At 46.2% G+C, this 16,945-nt stretch overlaps 1 protein-coding gene across 1 annotated transcript in view; it reads left to right on the top strand.

Moving 5' to 3' along the window:
* Positions 1–16,650, top strand: part of PLPP3 (phospholipid phosphatase 3) — a 75,565-nt gene extending 58,915 nt beyond the window's left edge. Inside the window, exons 5-6 of the mRNA XM_072649597.1 lie at positions 5,744–5,920; positions 14,642–16,650. Of these exons, the coding sequence (XP_072505698.1) occupies positions 5,744–5,920; positions 14,642–14,767 (303 nt within the window). The 3' untranslated portion in view covers positions 14,768–16,650. The remainder of the gene's footprint in view (positions 1–5,743; positions 5,921–14,641) is intronic.
* Positions 16,651–16,945: the final 295 nt, after the last annotated feature.

Raw genomic sequence — 16,945 nt, 5'->3', positions numbered from 1 at the left:
TGTGATACAGTCAGGAGTCCAACTATTTCCATTCTGGCTACTGTGTCCAGGACTGGGGCCAGGCAAGGGAGGCCGCAACTGGGAAAGTGGATGGGACGTCACAATACAATGCTGAATTGGGAGGCTAAGGACCCAGATTCAGACCTCCAGCTCTGCTTCTTGTTACCTTGGGAAGGCTCACTTCAGCTTCCTTACGTTACAGTAGTCGTGAAAATCAAATAAGATGAGGCGTGTGTGTGTGTTTTATGATCCCTAAAGTTCTGTATAAATATCAGCTATTATTATTATTTTAAATGAGACAATTGGACTGAATTACCTAACTTTAAATCACTCAACTTATAGTTGCCCCATAATATTTATTAGATTATGTGTATCCAGTTTTGTTTAGGAAGGCAGTATCATCTTTGGGGAAGATTTCCACTTCATAATCCCAGAGCTGGGAAAGAATCCCTTGCTATCTAGCCCTACCTGTACCTAAACAGAAATTCTCTCTACAACTTTGTGGACAGGTGATCTCAGTGTTTTGTGGAGGACTTCCAAAGATGAGTATCTCAAACTGCCTCCTGAGTCAGCCTTCTGATGGTTAAAAAGGCTTCTCTTAGGCTGGCCCTAATTGAGTCTCTTTGTGACTTTCCTCCATCTTTCCCAGTCCTGCCTTCTGCACCAAGCAGAGCCAGACTTATCCCTTCCAACCCAGATCCTAATGACTCCTCCCTGCTCTCCCCACAGAAAAATGCAGATACTTCCCTGATCTTTGCATCAATCCAAGTTAGATTTTAGTTTCTTTTCCAAAATGTTACAACTGGAAGAAACCATAGGAACCCTCCACTCCAAGCCTCCCCATTTTATAGATGAGGAAATTGAGTCTCAGAGATGATTAGTGACTTGCTTTGATTCATTCAGCAAATAAGCATCTAAGCTGGAAACCATCCCACCCCATCCCCAAATTCTAATATTCCATGGCAATCAACATTGGTCTGACCCATGAATGGCTGCGGCACTTCCCTCTGGGGCAAGAAAAAGAGACCTAGTCTCCAGATGAGTGGATGGATGGATGGACAGATGGACAGTTGGATGTTCTACATTGTCAATTTCTTTCTCTGGGCCTTATTTTTCCTCCTCTGTAGAGTATATGGGTTGAAAAAGTTCATCATCAAGGGTTTTGATCAAGAGCTAGAAAGCTCTGACATTCTGTTCTAAGATCTCTTCTAATTTTAATTCTAATAATACTCTGCGTTCTAAGATCCCTTTCATCACTTGTGTTCTCTGTTTTAAAGTCCCTCCCAGTTGCTAATCTGTTGTCCCTAAGATCCTGACTTCTGTTTTCTAACATTCTATGTTTTAAGACCCCTCTCAGCTCTAATATTTTATGACACTGACTACAGGTCAAGTCAATAAGAAAGAGTCAGGAAATCTAACAATCCTAGTTTTCTTTATTTTCCTTCTGTGGTTGACCAGTAACAAAAGACATCTTTTTAGACTTAAAGTATATATTCCCCTGGATGGAAGGTAAGGGCCCTGTTCTCTGCTTACAACCTATGGTCTTGTCACTAACTTGATTACTTTGGCGAAGGAGGCAGTGTGGTGTGGTGGATCTGGGTTCAAATTCTGGCTCTGCTGTCTTCTAGCTTTGTGACTTTGGCCAAGTCATTGCATCTGCCTAGGAATCAGCTTCTTCATCTCTAAAATGAGGGTCTAGTTTAGATGACCTCTGGAGTTTCTCTGACCCTCAGTCTCTTTATCTTGAAGAGGGAATTAATCATCTCTGGCAGGCCTAGTTTAAATTCAGGTTCCACCCTTGACATGTACTAGGTGCATATGGGCAAGTCTCTCATTTTTGGTTGCCTCAGTCTGCTTTGATAGAAGGCATTTTCTTACTTCCTTACCCAGAACTCCCTATATTCAGAACCACCCCTTTAAAAAGAAAGAAAACAACAAAACCTCTTTTCTCCCCTTCTCTCCCTTTCTCTCTTTCCCTTTCCCTTTCTTTATTTTTCTGTCTCCCTCTGTCTCTTTCTCACTGTGATGTTGAGGCTTGAATGAGATCATATATGAAAAACTGCTGTGTCCTCTATGCTATTAGTAAAATTCCTGCCTCGACACTCCGTGTGACTCTTCCCTCCAGGCCTCCTTCATTCGTACTTTTTCTCTTTTTCCCTTATTACTCATTATTCTCTTGTAATTTTACTCTCATCTTTGTCAAGCTGTGACCTTAGGTATTAGAGTTCAGAAGCCCTTGAGAGAGTGGTGGGCCCGTTTTTCTGTCTCGCAACCCTTCCCATGCCTCAGCCTGACTTCTAAGGCCAGAAGACAAAATGTGTGTCTGTGTGTCTGTGTGTCTGTGTGTCTGTGTGTGTGTGACAGAAAGAGGGAGTGAGAGAGTGAGAACCTTCTTTGTTGTAGTGGATGGGGGTTAGAAATTGCCCTTCCAAGAGCTGCTAGTAGCTGAATCAGGGAAGCTAGATAAGGCTCAGTGATTGCTGAGGGGAAGTCCGACCCCAAGGGAAGGGAAGTGAGTATGGGACAAAGGTTTCCCAGGAGTGGCTTGGGGGTGGAGTGGGTCGAGGGATGAAGAGAAGAGTCCATTGCCCTCAAATGGAAATTCTGTCCAGAACTCATGATCTGTAAGAGTTGTCAGAGCTTAACTAGGCCAGCCCATACCTGAAGAGCAGTGCCCCTTCGAGTATTCTTAATGAGCAATCATCCAGACTGATGGAAAGCCTCTATTAAACGGTGGCTCACCATCTCCTATAGCGGCTCATTCCACTTTGGGACAGCTTTCATTCTCAGCATCTCATCATTGCGTCCCTGATCCAAACATCTGCCTCAGAAGCTTGCTAGCTGGGTGAGCCCAGGAAAGGCTCTTAACCCTTCACAGCCTTAGTGTTTTCTTTTGTAAAAAGAGTAGTAATATTGTCTCACAGGATTATTGTGCAGATTGAATGAGGTAACCTCTGTAAAGCCTGGTGGATCCTAAAACATGCTCCCCGCTCTCAGCTGTCTTCTTGCACCTTTCACCAGAGAACTTAGTGTTGTTCTCTGGCTAAGCATAACGTATCTAATCCCTTTGCCCCAAACCACTCACCAATTACTATGTAACCCCCTAAGTCTTCACTTTTGGGGAAATCCATACATGATCTTAGGGTTTAGAGTAAAAGGGACCTTGGATCTTAGGAGTAAAGTGACTTTCCCAAGGTTACCCAGGCAGCATACAGCAGAGCTTGGCTTCAAACCCAGCTTCAGGATCTTTTTCCACATCCCCACTCTTTCCAGCTCTTTAAATTGTACTTCAAGTATAGGACTCACTGGTCTGGCTTCTCCTTATTCCCATCCCCCTCCCTACCTTTCCAAGGGTAGGTAGGACTTCTTGACATCTGTTGTCCTGGTGACCTGGTCAGGGAGCAGTGCATCCCTCCTTGGCATTTGACCCAGATATCTGATAGTGCCTGTGACCACTGACCTGGGACTGGATGGAGCCAGGAAAGGCCCCTGGGAATGGCCCAGATTGCAGCTGACAGAACTCCAGAGTAAGCTTATTCCTCCTTTGGTCCACTGGGTTTTCTCTTAGCCCTTTGAACCCTGCAAGCATGATCGTTTGGCTTTGGGTCCAGTAATCTGTGAGAAAGTACATCTCAGGGCAGGCCCAGACTTGAAGATTTAAAGCTGAAAGAGATCCAGAGATCATCTAATTCAGTGTCTCCATTTTCTGTGAGGAAACCAAGGCCAAGAGAAGGGAAATAACCTGGGTCACCAAGTGCAGTCTTCCTAATCGGACCAGTCAGCAGTCAGTACACATTTTGTAAGGACCTGTTATGTACCAAGCCTGGCACAAAGTCACGTGGTGTCTTGACTGTGCCCCCCACCCCCACAATTACTTATTTTAATAGTTTGTCTTTGATAAACATTTACACTATAATAAATTTGATGAATAGAAGAAGTTTTCTTTAAATTCCTTAAATATCTAATGTGTTTAGAGATATATCAATGGGAGTTTTCCCTTTTACATCAGAATTGCTTAACTCCACCTCCTCTTTTGTTCCCCTGCCTTCTTTCCTATGTAGTTTTAGGTTTTATCTTGTTGGTTTCTCTGTTGGAGCAGAAACCTTTTTTTTTTTTTTTTTTGGTGTGGCAGCCGTGGTGGGTTGGGGACCATTGGCCTGACCTTGCTATGTGAGCTTGGACAGGTGTCTTCTCTTACTCCAAACTTTATCTTTTTTCCTGTTGAAGGAGTGGTTTGGACAAGAAAATTTCTAACGTTCCTTCCAGTCCAATTATTATGTACTAAGTAACCCAAAGTCTAGGTTCTAGGCTCTCATCTCTAACATTCTATGTTCTGTGTACTAGCAGCCTATATTCTAAGATCCCTTTAAGCACAAACATTTATGTTCTGTGTTCTATATTCGGAGCGCTCTTTGAGACCTGATGTTCCATGTTCCCTGGGCTAACATCCTTCTGGGGTCCTTTCCTTCCTGACATCCTGTGTTCTATATTCAGAGGACTTTTGGCCCCTTGATGTCCCTGTTCCATCCCTGCTCTCCATTCAGAGAGCTTTTCAAGCCCTGCCTCCCTCCCCAGGGGCCGGTCTTGGGCTCACACTGCCCACCATCTGCAGCACCAGGCCCCCATGACCCTACCCCTTTCCTCCCCTCCCCAGGCTGCTCTGCCAGTTTCCTCCTCCTGCCTGCCACAGGAAGATAGCCATTTGTCTGGGGAAGGGCACCGTCCTGCTCTATCTTTAGCGTCCGCTGCCCTGGCTCCCTTCCGACTCCTCTCCTCGCCCCTTCTTTCCTCTCCCATCCTGTCCGGCTTTCTCCACTTTGATTTGCAGGAGGAAGTTACCACTTGTCCGGTTGTCTCTTCCCTTTTGCTTCCCAGGTTCCCACAGGAACCTGGGAAGTGAGCTGTGGCCCGAGGTTAGAACGGAAACTCCATCCAGATAGCTTCTAGTGGACAATACCCAGATGACGTCACTTCTGCTTTTCTTTCTTGGTTCAGACAAAGTTCTCGCCCACTTTCCTTCTTCAGGTACCCCCCCCCCGGAACACATAGACACACACACACACACACACACACACACACACACACACACATAGACACACACACACACACACACACACACACACACACACACACACACACACACACACACACACACACACACACACACCAGGATTTGACCTTGTCCTGGAAAGTGCTTTGATATCCCTGAGTTGGTCTGTCTCTTTCATTTCTAATTACATTATTTCTTTTAGCCTTCGTATTTGAGATTTTTCAAACCCAGCTCCTCCGACTCCAGACCCAGTGTGCCACCCACTGGGTGGCATTTCTCTCTGGAAATACCTGGTTCTTTTTCTGTACATACTGATCCCTCATAGGAACCAGGTCTAACTCACAAGAGGAGCTCAAAGTCCATCTAAGTAAACACCTCATTTTACAGGTGAGAGCCAGGAAGTGAAATGGTTGCCCAAGATTTTAAGAGGAGCATCAAAGGTGAAACGCAGAAGTAGGAAGTTGGAAGGGTCCTCAGTGACTAGCTAGTCTGCTTCTCCCATATCTCCCCTCCCCTACGACTTCCTCAGCTAGTGGCCATCCAGCTCTGCTTAAAAGAAATCCCAAGGGTGGACCACCCAGCACTCCACCAGGTGCCATTGCCCATTCCATTTTGGGTCAGCCCTCCTTTTATCCTGATGTCCAACCTCTGGAGGCTGCTCCTTATGCCCCTGTCTTCTCTCCTTTCCTCCAGCTGTATCTGCAGGCCCGCTTCACCTGGAAAGGAGCCCGCCTGCTCCGGCCCCTCCTGCAGTTCACGCTGATCATGATGGCCTTCTACACTGGCTTATCTCGGGTGTCTGACCACAAGCATCACCCCTCCGATGTCTTGGCGGGATTTGCACAGGGATCCCTGGTGGCCTTCTGTATAGTAAGTAGAAGCTCTTATTATACCATAGACACTTAACTAATTCTTGGTCAATGAATGCCTGAATACTGCTTTTAAAATAACAGAAAGATGAATTCGACCTACAGTTGCATTGTTGTAGGGAATTCCCAGGTGAAGAAACTCCCTTCGTCTATGTGCACTGACATCTTCCTGGGAACCTAGAAGTTCATTGATCTAGAGAACTCCAAAGTGAGGAACTCCGCTTACTAATACAGATAATGTTGGCAAGAACTGACCTTTGTATGGTACTGTATGATAACAACCATGTTACATCCTTGATCTCACTAGACTAGCTTTCCCATGCTATGTCAACCTGTCATTGAGAGGCCTCTGATTGTCTAGCACCATGCATATTCCTTTTCTCCTTTCACCTTGGCAGTCCCACTTCTTGGTTTGGACTCAGTAGTTCTAGGAGTTCTAGGAATGGCGTGCCCATGGACAGCCCTTTTCCACCAACTCACGACCTCTGTGGATCCCCAGGCCCAACCCTATTCTACAGATGAGGGAGTAGAGGCCCAGGGACATTACGGGTCTTGCCCACAGCTGTATTGCAGGTGGGATTTGAACCAAGGTCTTCCTGACTTCAGAAGCTGGCAGGCTTCAGGACACACTGGGATGTGGAGATGAAGCCTTCCCTTCAGTATCTAAGCTTGGACCTATTTTGATCCAGACCCAAAGGAAATGACTCCAGAAATGTTACCAAAAGCAGCCTTCCCTGATCAGCTGGATGTTATGTCATTTTCCTTCCTAGAGATGCCCCAGTTCCCTGGCTCAGTGCCTTCAGGTGCTGGTCTCATTGCTAGCTCTCCTGGGACGCCCCATGCCATCCTTTGCTTAGTGCAAGGCTGACCTCCTTTACACATTCTCCCATGCTCCCACTTGCAAACTTCCCTTGTCAGCATCCCAGGCACTAGGGGGTAATGCTGACCATTGAGTCTTAAAAACCTGGGCTCCTTCTCTACTGAGTTTTTTACCTCCTAACTCTGTGACTTTGAGTATAATGTAGGCTGAGGAGGATAATTCCAGGAGGAATGCTGACTCCCAGGTCTTGATGATTCACAAAACACTCCTAACACCCTTACAAAGTGGGGAGTGAAGGTGTTAATTATCCCCATTGGACAGATGGGGAAACTGAGGCACCTAAGTGCAGTGGTGTGGTCACCTGGCTAATGACTATTCTAGTTAGGACCTAGAATTGAGAGCTTCAAGGCCCTTGGTGGTCAGCTAGTCCAGCCCTGTCATTTGGCAAAGGAAGGCCAAAGAGGAGAGTTGGCTGACTCTAAACGCCAGGACTTGCTCCATCCCTGCCTGGTCACTTCCTCTCTCTGCAGCCCAGCTTCCTCTCTTCCCAATGAGGCTGTGATCCCTCGTCACACCTCCACCTCCCAGGCGCTTGTGAGGATCAGACTGGATCATGAATTTGCTCAGTATAAATGTGTATTGTTAATGTTGTTGCTACCTTGGAGTAAAACAAGGGCTTGGCCAGAGCGTCCAGTCGGTCAGAGGTTTATTTTCAAGAGGGGAAATGAGGGCCCGGCCTTCCATCCTGTGCAGCTCTGGCTGGCTCCACAGGATGGGAGTGTGACCCAGGTCATCCTGGCTCTCTGCACTTGACTTGGTAAGGAGGAAAAAATAATCCTGATCATGGACCAGGGAGAGTGGAGTAGCACCACCAGCTAGTGGGGAAGGCACTGGGCTCCACATGGGTGGAAGGCCCAAGGACCAGAACTTGACTCTGCCCTGGACAGGTTTGTGCTCTTGGCTAAGTTATAGCTCCTCTGGGCCTCTGTTTGTCTAAAAGGAGGGAGGATCAGAGCAAGGCCTAGAAAAGACCCTTAGAACAGAGAATGTCACAACTGGGTGGGATATAGAACTCCCTAGAAAAACCCTGAGGATGTAGAATGTCACAGCTGGAAGGAACTTTTGAGAGTGTTAGAGCCTTAAGATCTGCTATGTGCCAGCCCCTTCATTTGGTGGTGGAAGGAATGAAGGCCTAGAGCGGGGACAGGCTTTACAGACTGATGGGCAGCAGAGCCAAGACTTGATACACAGATTTAGAGCTGAAAGGGGGCTGCTGAGGCAGCATTTGAAAACAAGGCAAGTACCCTACCCACTGTACTGCACTACAAGGAAAAAGAGCTTGGTGGTTCGGTCCTATCAGGAGTTTGTTAGCAGCAGGATTGGAGGAATAAGACTTGACCTGCCATTGTCAAGGAAGGCAGCCTCCTATAGTGGCCTGGAAATGCACCTTCTGCTCATAGATCAGGGCATTGCTGGGAACTCTTGGAAGCCTTCCTTGGCCTTGAGGCAGTCAGGACAGTGAGTTGCTTCAAAGGCCCAGAAGCCTTGGGGAACAGGGTAGGACAATGGTGTCCTCTTTCCCCATGGAGCTGGCTTGAGTCCTGTTCTGCAGGTCTGCCTAGACAATATCGAAGCGGGTGGAGTCTGATTTCCTCATCTGCTTCTTATTCACTTTTCTCTCTCTCTCTCTCTCTCTCTCTCTGCCTTTCTCTTCCCTTCTCTCTCCCTCCTACCTTCTTGTTCTCTCTCCCTTTCTCTTTCTGGCAAAGACGAGACAGCCAGAGCAGAATTCACACAGGTACACCCATACACACTCACATTCTGCAAGAATTTCACTCCACTTCCAGAGCAGCCCACGGGCTCAGATATGGGAATGGACCTTGCTCCATTTCCTGTCTAGTGACACAAAGCTAGGTCAACTCCTCCCTGACCCCTTTGGCAGATGGTAACTCTCCTCCAGGAGAGGTTAGGGGAGGAGGGGAGAATCTCTTTGCCCAAGGCTGGCCCTCCACTGCATAGAAAGCAGCTGCCCATGAAATTCATCAACACACAATTGTCCAGTGCTCATGGCTCTCCAGCTCTAGAGCTTACCCTTTTGTGTGCTAAGGTTTCTTTCCAAAATATTGGGAAGGGCATTGACACCATGATCTCTACTCAGGGAAAAGAGACAGGAAGGAGTACCCTTGGACTCATGGACTGTCAGGCCTGGGAGGAGCCTTAGAACAGGGGATGTCAGAGCTGGGAGGGGCCTGAGAACAGGGAATATCAGGTCTGGGAGGAAGCTTAGAACCAGGAATGTCAGAGTTGGGAGGATCCAGTCTAGTCTTCAGGAAACTGATTTGCAGAAATGTGAATCCAGTCTTCATCCAGTTGCCCCACCCAGACCATACCACACCATGCCACCTCCCAGATGCCTCCCAGTCTTCAGAAAAGAGGGAGGCCAAGCCCGTTGGCCAAATCCCAGCACTCAGAAGCTTCTGAAGGAAGACCCTTTATTGAGGTCAAAAGTAATGACAGTAATTGGCGTGCTCCCATTCAGCTGAGTAGAGGAAGCTGGCCAGCAGGGTTGTGGAGTTCCTTCACCATGCAGAGGGCCAGATGGGCAGCCAGATTCCCAGGCAGTGGACGTTTTCCAGACGAACATCCAGAAACATATTTGTGGGAGGCTCTGGTCCTCAAGTAAACGGCTTTTTGGGTCATTATGAAGACAATAGAGTATTGTAGTTGAGGTTGGGGGAGTTGAGACCAAATGCTGGTCTGTTGACAAGTTCAGATGGGCTCCCTAGAAAGGCTTCCTGCTGATTTCCATCAAACTCACTCACCTCCACACACATCTGTAAAGCACTCTTATGGGCCAGACCCCAGACTCAGCAGAATGATGTGCTTTTTCAGTTGACCACCATCCAGACAAGCTCAGGATTATGCACGTCCAGCACACTGAGTACTCCAGGTGGTCTCTGACCTGGTACAGTAAGCTGTAGGCCCATCACCTCCTTTGATTTGAGCCAGGGAGGGAATCACTTCTTTGACTGCTGTGGCCAGTGGTTCATTGCTTGAACCTGTTGTCCCCCAGCCTCCCCCACTTCTTAACACACACTGCTCCCTAGGCATAGCTTTCCCTCCGCCACCCGACATGGGACTTGGGCAGTTGTTTTCTTTTTTTTAATTTAAGTGTGCAAGACTTTACATCTATCTCAGTGAAAGTCTATTTAGCACATTATTCTTGACTGTGGAGAACTCTTATGAGTTAAGAAGTCATCTCCTGCCTCACACCTTAGACAGATGGCCCACAAGGATTCCTCATCTCTTCAGAGCCCCGGCCCAATAATTCTACAGCAATCTAGGCATCACCTTTCAAATCACTTAGGATCCCTCTAACTCCCTAAAAAGGTGGACACCCTCAAACTTACCTTTTATTTGGGTACGTCTCCTAATTTTTCTGTGTCTTAGTTTGCACATCTGTAAAATGAGGGATTTGACCTTCATTTTCAGTCATCTCAAACAGAAATTTAGTTGAATGCTGGTAATAAGTTAGATTCTGAGAAGGGCTCCTCAGGTTTCCGCAGCCTGCCCAAGAGGGGCCCATGACATGAAGCCCAAAAATCTCTGATCTAACGTGGGCATATATGTGTTTATGGTCTCTTTTACCTCTGACATTCTAGCTTTCAAGGTTCTATGGTCTAAGATCTTCTAACTTTAATTCTTTCTTCTCTGTTGTAACATTTCACGGTCTAAGGCAAGGGGTTCCTGGACCCACCCTTGGACAATCATTCTACTAATGGACCCCTTCTCAGAATCAGGATTTAAAAATACTCAGGACTACAGATGAAACTAGTCACATTAAAATAGTCATCCACATAGTAAAAAGGGTAGAAGGTCCCTTCCACTTGAGATTCCATGAGAATCCATTGCAAAAAGGCAAGTTAGATTTGATATAAGGAGAGACGTGCTACAGTTAGAGTGATGCCCAGTGGATTTAATGGGCCGCCTCCACAGAGACGTTAAGTTCTTTGGAACTCAGGCTAAGGCTAGATCACTTGCTGGTGATGTGGTCTACACCTGGCACTCCTGAAGGTGCTCAGATTCTGAGATTCCTTCCCACTGCCCTTCTCCTGGCTCTAATATTTAAGGATTCTGGCAATGATTTTGCTTCAACTTCTCAACCACAAAATATCTTGCATTTGCTTGGCTTACATTTCATATCTATTTATATGTGCATATGTTTTCTCCTCTAATAGAAAGTATGCTCTTTGAAAGCAGGGATTGTTTAATTTCTGTCTTGTTACCCCCTAGAGACTAGCACAGGGCCCCCCCAACATAGTAATAAATGCTTGTTTGTTGACTGACTGATAGAGGGCAAAGAGTAAGTTATTTTTTGTCTTTGTATCTCCTTTCCTGATCACAGTGTCTGGAGTATAGTCAGTGCTTGATAGAGGTTTACTGATGGATTGTTGAGTCAACTTCCCTTTTAGAGCAAGATCTCAAGATCTCTTCCTATTCCTACTTTTCCACTGTCCCCAGTGATAGAGGCTCAGCCTTTGCCCCAATGGTGGTTTTGGTACATGTGTACATGTCACGAGGAGGTAGATGAGACAGCAGAAGACAGAGACTCCCATGTGCTTATCCAACTCATCTGTGTTCTGTGGTCTTGGCCACATGCTATCAGGGCCTGTGACTAGGAGACATGGAGCTCTGTCCCTTAAAGACCTCGGACGGGGCTTTTTTTCTGTCTAGTCAGACAGTTGCAGGAAAGTGACTCAAATGACTTTCCATACACACAGACACACTCTGCACAAAGAGCTTTCTTCTACCATGACTCAGGAGAAGCAGCCAGGAGCCCTTTACTGGATTGTGGTATTCTCACACTAAGGTTCCCTGATTGTTTTAGTGAATCAGTTAGCTCTTGCTAAGGGCTGGCGTTACAAAGAAGCAGCAACATAGCTCCCACCCCCAACATTGGAGTTGACTTCCTAGTAAGGGAGATGACATGTACACATGAAATCTGTACAGGATCCATGTGGTGAGGTGCAGTGTTCAAAATCAATACAGCAGGGTGGGCTTTGTCCAGCAAAGGCTAAACGTGACCAGTACAGTTTGTCCTGTAACAAATACAGAGGCGCCCCAGGCTCAGAGGACATGGACCCGTAACAGAAGTTGAGCTTCAGGCCTTGTAAACCTCCTTATTTTATCTCTGATGGAAAGGGCAGCGATTCCAAGAATAGTGCAGCTTGAAACCCAATACCTTGGGTTGTGTGTTTCACCCAGAACTTTTTTTTTTTTTGGACAGTGACCTAAAATGTGTTTTTTGTTGGGTTTTTTGTCATGGTTCATAGAATGTTGAAACTGGAAGAAACATTAGTACAAATAAAATCACAACAAAGAATGCAGAATGTAAGAGCAGAGAGGAGTCTTAGAATGTAGAACATACATTGTGGTCATTTGGTTCATTTTTCCCATTTCCAGATCCAAGAGGATCTGCCAGGTGGGATTTGTAAGGGTGGGATAGCCTAACAGAACAGTCAGAGTTCCTTCGTTTTTGTGGGACATTCCCGACGCCTTGAAGTTTTCTTTATGGGTGGAGAGCGCCTTCTCCAGGAAGTGGCTCCAATCCAAGTGGTGAAGTTTTTATTTTCACTGCTTTTTTTGCGTGTGTCCCCCAACCCCCACTCCCCATTCAAGCTTAAGCCCTCAGCCTCTTTAACAGAGCGCTTAAGCCCTTCCAAGATTGTGTTTCATGAATCCTCAAAGTGTTTATGTAACCTCAAGCCAGTCTGAGAGAGAGAGAGAGAGAGAGAGAGAGAGAGAGAGAGAGAGAGAGACAAGACAGCAAAATACAATTTAAAAAAGGAGATTTGGATCTTTGCTCTGTGTGTGTGTGTGTGTGTGTGTGCGCGAGAGAGAGAGAGAGAGAGAGAGAGAGAGAGAGAGAGAGAGAACGACAAGTGTGCAGGATGGATGTATCAGGGTTGGATACAGGAAGAATGGTTAGGAATCTATCACAATAACCAGGCAAGAGTCGAGTTGGGAGCTTTAAAATTTGTCATTTTAACCTCCATTTTGGGTCACTGCTTCCTCAAAGACTGGGTATCAAAGTTAACATCAAATAATAATCTAAAATGTGGTTTTCTTGAAGAGATCATGAGATGATAGAAAGGACTAGAATTGGACTACTAATCATAGCTGGGGCTGTGTTGGAGGCAGCGAGCAGGAGCTCATTGTTCAGTTTTCAGCATGAGCATAATATTATATTTATATTATATATTATACTCATATTTATTATACTTCTGAAATTGGCCCATGCTACACATCAGGGTTTGATTTATTGTTTTGCCGGTTGCCTAGACTTAAAGTGATGGAGAAAACGTTAATAGCACTGATTAAACTTAAAAGTGTATGCACACGTTTTGGAGACAAGCAACGAGGGAGCTGGCTGTTAAACGTTTACCAACACATCTGTTAGGCTGTTATCACAGTAGACCTGTCTAGAACCCTTAAGGGTTTGTGAAGCGCTTTTATCCATTATCTCAGCTGATCCTCATAACAGCCCCATAAGATGAAGAAATTGACCCCAAGAGTTAAGTGACTTTCCCATGATCCCGTTATCTAGTCAATGTCTTCTTCTCTGGGGAAGCTGGGGCTGAGAGAAACTGTATGACTTGTCCGTGATCGTCACATGACTGGTAAATGAAGGAAGTGGGGTTTGAACCCCAGGTTTTTCTGACTCAAGACCAGGATTGCATCTGCGGCACTGTGCTGTGTCTTAAGAGTCCGGAGAATTGTGTGCACATCTCGGGGCCCTTGATTCCTTCGTCTATAAAAGGGTACAAGGAACTTGGGTGCTGGGTTTGGGTACCTTGGGTACCTCTGTGGTTCTCTCCCAGATCCCTTTATCTCCCCATACCTCATCATCCGGGAAATGGGGACTTATACTTGATTGGCTCCTTGTGTCCCTCCTCCCTCGAGGTCCATGGTCTCATAATCCTATATCCTGAGCACGTTGTAAAGATCTGTAATTGATGTCGCCATGGAACAACTGTGTGATTCTGGGCGAGTCTGCTCCCTTCTGGGTCTCAGCTATAAAGTAGAGATAAGAGAGCAAGGCTCTTGTGGAGTTTAAAGTAGGGTCATGGTCCCCAGGACCCTTAGGAAATGGTGAAGTCCCGTGACCATGAAGATGATCTCTTTGGGTGGTGGGAACCCTTTGATGATTTTGGAGCTGGGAGAATCCCAGAATCAGACCGGATTCACTTGGTTTTTAGTGGGGGTCAGTGTGGTCCTGGAGAAGGATTGACCTTGAGAGTTAGGAAACCAAGACAAGAGTTTAGTTTTGGCCACACTTACTAGAAAATTACTCTACCAACCTGCTGGCATGTGTGTAATGAACTAATGGCAGGAGACCAGTTAGGAACTATCATAGTAGTCAAGTGAGAGGTAACGAAGACCGCAGCCAGGCTGGCCACTGATCGCCGCTTTCAAACTAGCTTTTTGGAAAACGTGGGTGTGGAAGAAAATTGAAGGGTTTTGTTCTACTTTACCAGAAAGGCTGGAAGTAGCAGCAGTTGAGGGGGTGGGGGCCAAGGGGTAATAGACTCATTTCTGCTCAGTGTAGGGAAAAGCTTCTGAAAAATAAGAGCTGTCCCAAAGTGGAATGCCCTTCCTCATAAGGTAGTGAGTTCCCCATCACTAAAGTATTCAAGAAGAAACAGAATCACAAGCATTTTATTAAGTGCCTGCTGAGTGTTGGGTAGTGTGGGGCACTAAGAACACCATACCAGTGTTGCCTGGGAGATCGCTTCCTGGTCAGGATACAAGTTGAACCTGTTGACCTCAGAGAGCTTTGATTTCTTTGATCCCATTTGTGGAGTCTGGGTGCCTCCTAATGTTTTTCTTCTCTGTTTCTAGGTCTTCTTTGTGTCCGACCTCTTCAAAACCAAGACGACTATTTCTCTGCCTCCCCCACCCATCCGAAAGGACATCCTCTCCCCTGTGGACATCATAGACAGAAACAATCACCACAATATGGTGTAGGCCGCTTGGCTCCCCCGGAGGTTTTTGCAAACTGACTTATGACAGCACCTATCTGCTGCTGCTCTCAAATCTCATCAGACAGTAGAATGTAGGGGAAAACTGTTTTTTGCCCGCCCGATCTTTTTAAAAGAAAAAAAAAATCTTACTCTGTGGCCTTGCGAAATTGGTTGTGGTTCAACCCGATGGAGACACCAGTGAAAATGGACACATAACTGAGTTCTAGGCTCACAGTTGGTCCCGGGTGTTCATGTTGTAGTGAACGCTGGCTTGTTCACAGGTGAGCACTGAGCTGGGTATGTAGAGTGGCGCCATCCTCAGCAGTCCAGTGCCCATTGTACAAGTCACTTCCGATTGTAGCCCTCCAGGAGGCAAAGACAGCAGTGACCTGAGCTTTGTGGGTAGCGATCTCTGGACTTGCCTCTCCCCATTTCTCTGGCCTCACGATGTGAGGCTCTTGGTTCCCTACTGTGACTCTGGTGCCAGGAGTACCCCTAACCAGTTGCTCTGGCTGCCCAGATGGAGCTGTCCGGTCTGGACTAGTACCTTACTTACCACTTTGCCCTCGTTCCAGCCAGTGACCGAAGTTAGCTCACTTTTAGCCACTAAGATCCTCTTTGTGGACAACTGACTTTTACAGACAGCACAAGGGTGAAAAAAGGTGGAGTAGGGCAATGCCTTTCTCCCACCATCACCCCTTAAGTTTGAATGCATCAGTCTCAGAGTGGTCAGGGGTTGACCACAGAGGTTGATCTGCACTTGCATTTGGCTAAGTCAGGTGCATTTTAGATGAAGTGAGGCGTTTGTTCCCCCCTCCCTTTCCCTTCTCCCCACCCCAAGAAAAAAGAATTAAAATTAGTGCATTTTGTCATTTTCCCATGAGCCAGGTAATCTTAGACAAGTCCAGGGTTAGGGCTGGATTCTGCCCTGAAGGAAATCTTTAACCTTCTCTTAAAAGTACAACGGGGTGGGAGGGGGAGGGGGGAGATGGGACATATAGAATCCTGGCCCATGGTGACAGGTTGTCCCGCCCCTCTAAGGGCGCCTCCTTCTGGGGCTCATGAGCCCCAGGGGCCCTCTTAGGCATTTTTCTTGAAATGTGTAAAGCACTATGGATTTGGAATGGAGTCCCAGGAGCTGAGGATTCAGCGGGCTTCTGCACACTCTGCAGGGCAGAAGGCAGGCTCGCTAGAATCCTTCAGCGCTTTCATTTCCTCATCCTCTATCTGGAAGGCCCGACAAGTTAGGTTTTCTTAGAGGCAGTAGGTAGCAATCCAATGACTTGGCTTTCCCAGGAAAGGAAAAAAAGGGATGTAAAAACAACCCCCACTACCACCACATTTCTAGATCTTGGGTGGAGACCTTGCAAAGGGCTTAGCATCTATAAGGGGTCATATAAAACCAAACGGATTGACCGTCAGCACATTCATCTTCACGAATCCGTCCTACCATTTCAACTCTAGCAAGCTATGACTTTTATATATAAATATATTATAAATAATGTATAAAACATTCAAAATTAACTATGTAAAATATTATTTCTGAAACAATGTTAGATATATCCACTATGATTATCAACGGTGTCTTGACCTGTGTTATTTGCGTTGTGCTGTTTGAAAAAGCATTGAGTTACTTTTTTTCTTCATCTAGTCAACTAAAAACGTTTGTAGCTCTGTAGGAGTCGTCAGGAAATGAAAAAGGATAGCGACAGCTAGCGTGGTTGTGTAAAAAAAGGTGAAATTGTCCGTATTTTTGTAATGTTGACATTTGTAAAGAAAAAGACTATTCAAAGACTTGTAGAATACAAGAACACAGAAGTTTGTATCCGCGAAACAATGGCTGTATAAATGTGCTTTTGAAATAAAAGCTCATAACACGACTAATTATACTGTGGCTCTTCTAGAATCCTTGTATCCATGGTCTCAGGGTGGGGACAGTGGAAATTCCTGGGGATTCCAAGGTCTGGAATTCAGGGACCTTGAAGAGTCACAACTGCTGTGACCCTGTACAAGACACTTAACCCCACGCTGGACTCCACTCTCCCTCACTCCCCAAATCCAGTCAGTTGCCATACACGCTGTTGATTCTGCCTGTGCTACATCTCCTTCTGATAGTGCCACCACCATAGTGCAGGGACCTTGCTCCTGGCCTTGGATTGGGCCTCTCTGCTGTTATCAGTCA

The sequence above is a fragment of the Notamacropus eugenii genome, chromosome 2, assembly GCF_028372415.1.
Source record: "Notamacropus eugenii isolate mMacEug1 chromosome 2, mMacEug1.pri_v2, whole genome shotgun sequence".
NCBI classification, from domain to species: Eukaryota; Metazoa; Chordata; class Mammalia; order Diprotodontia; family Macropodidae; genus Notamacropus; species Notamacropus eugenii.
Note: the sequence above shows the minus strand (reverse complement) of the source record. Positions and strands in the feature narration are given on the sequence as shown.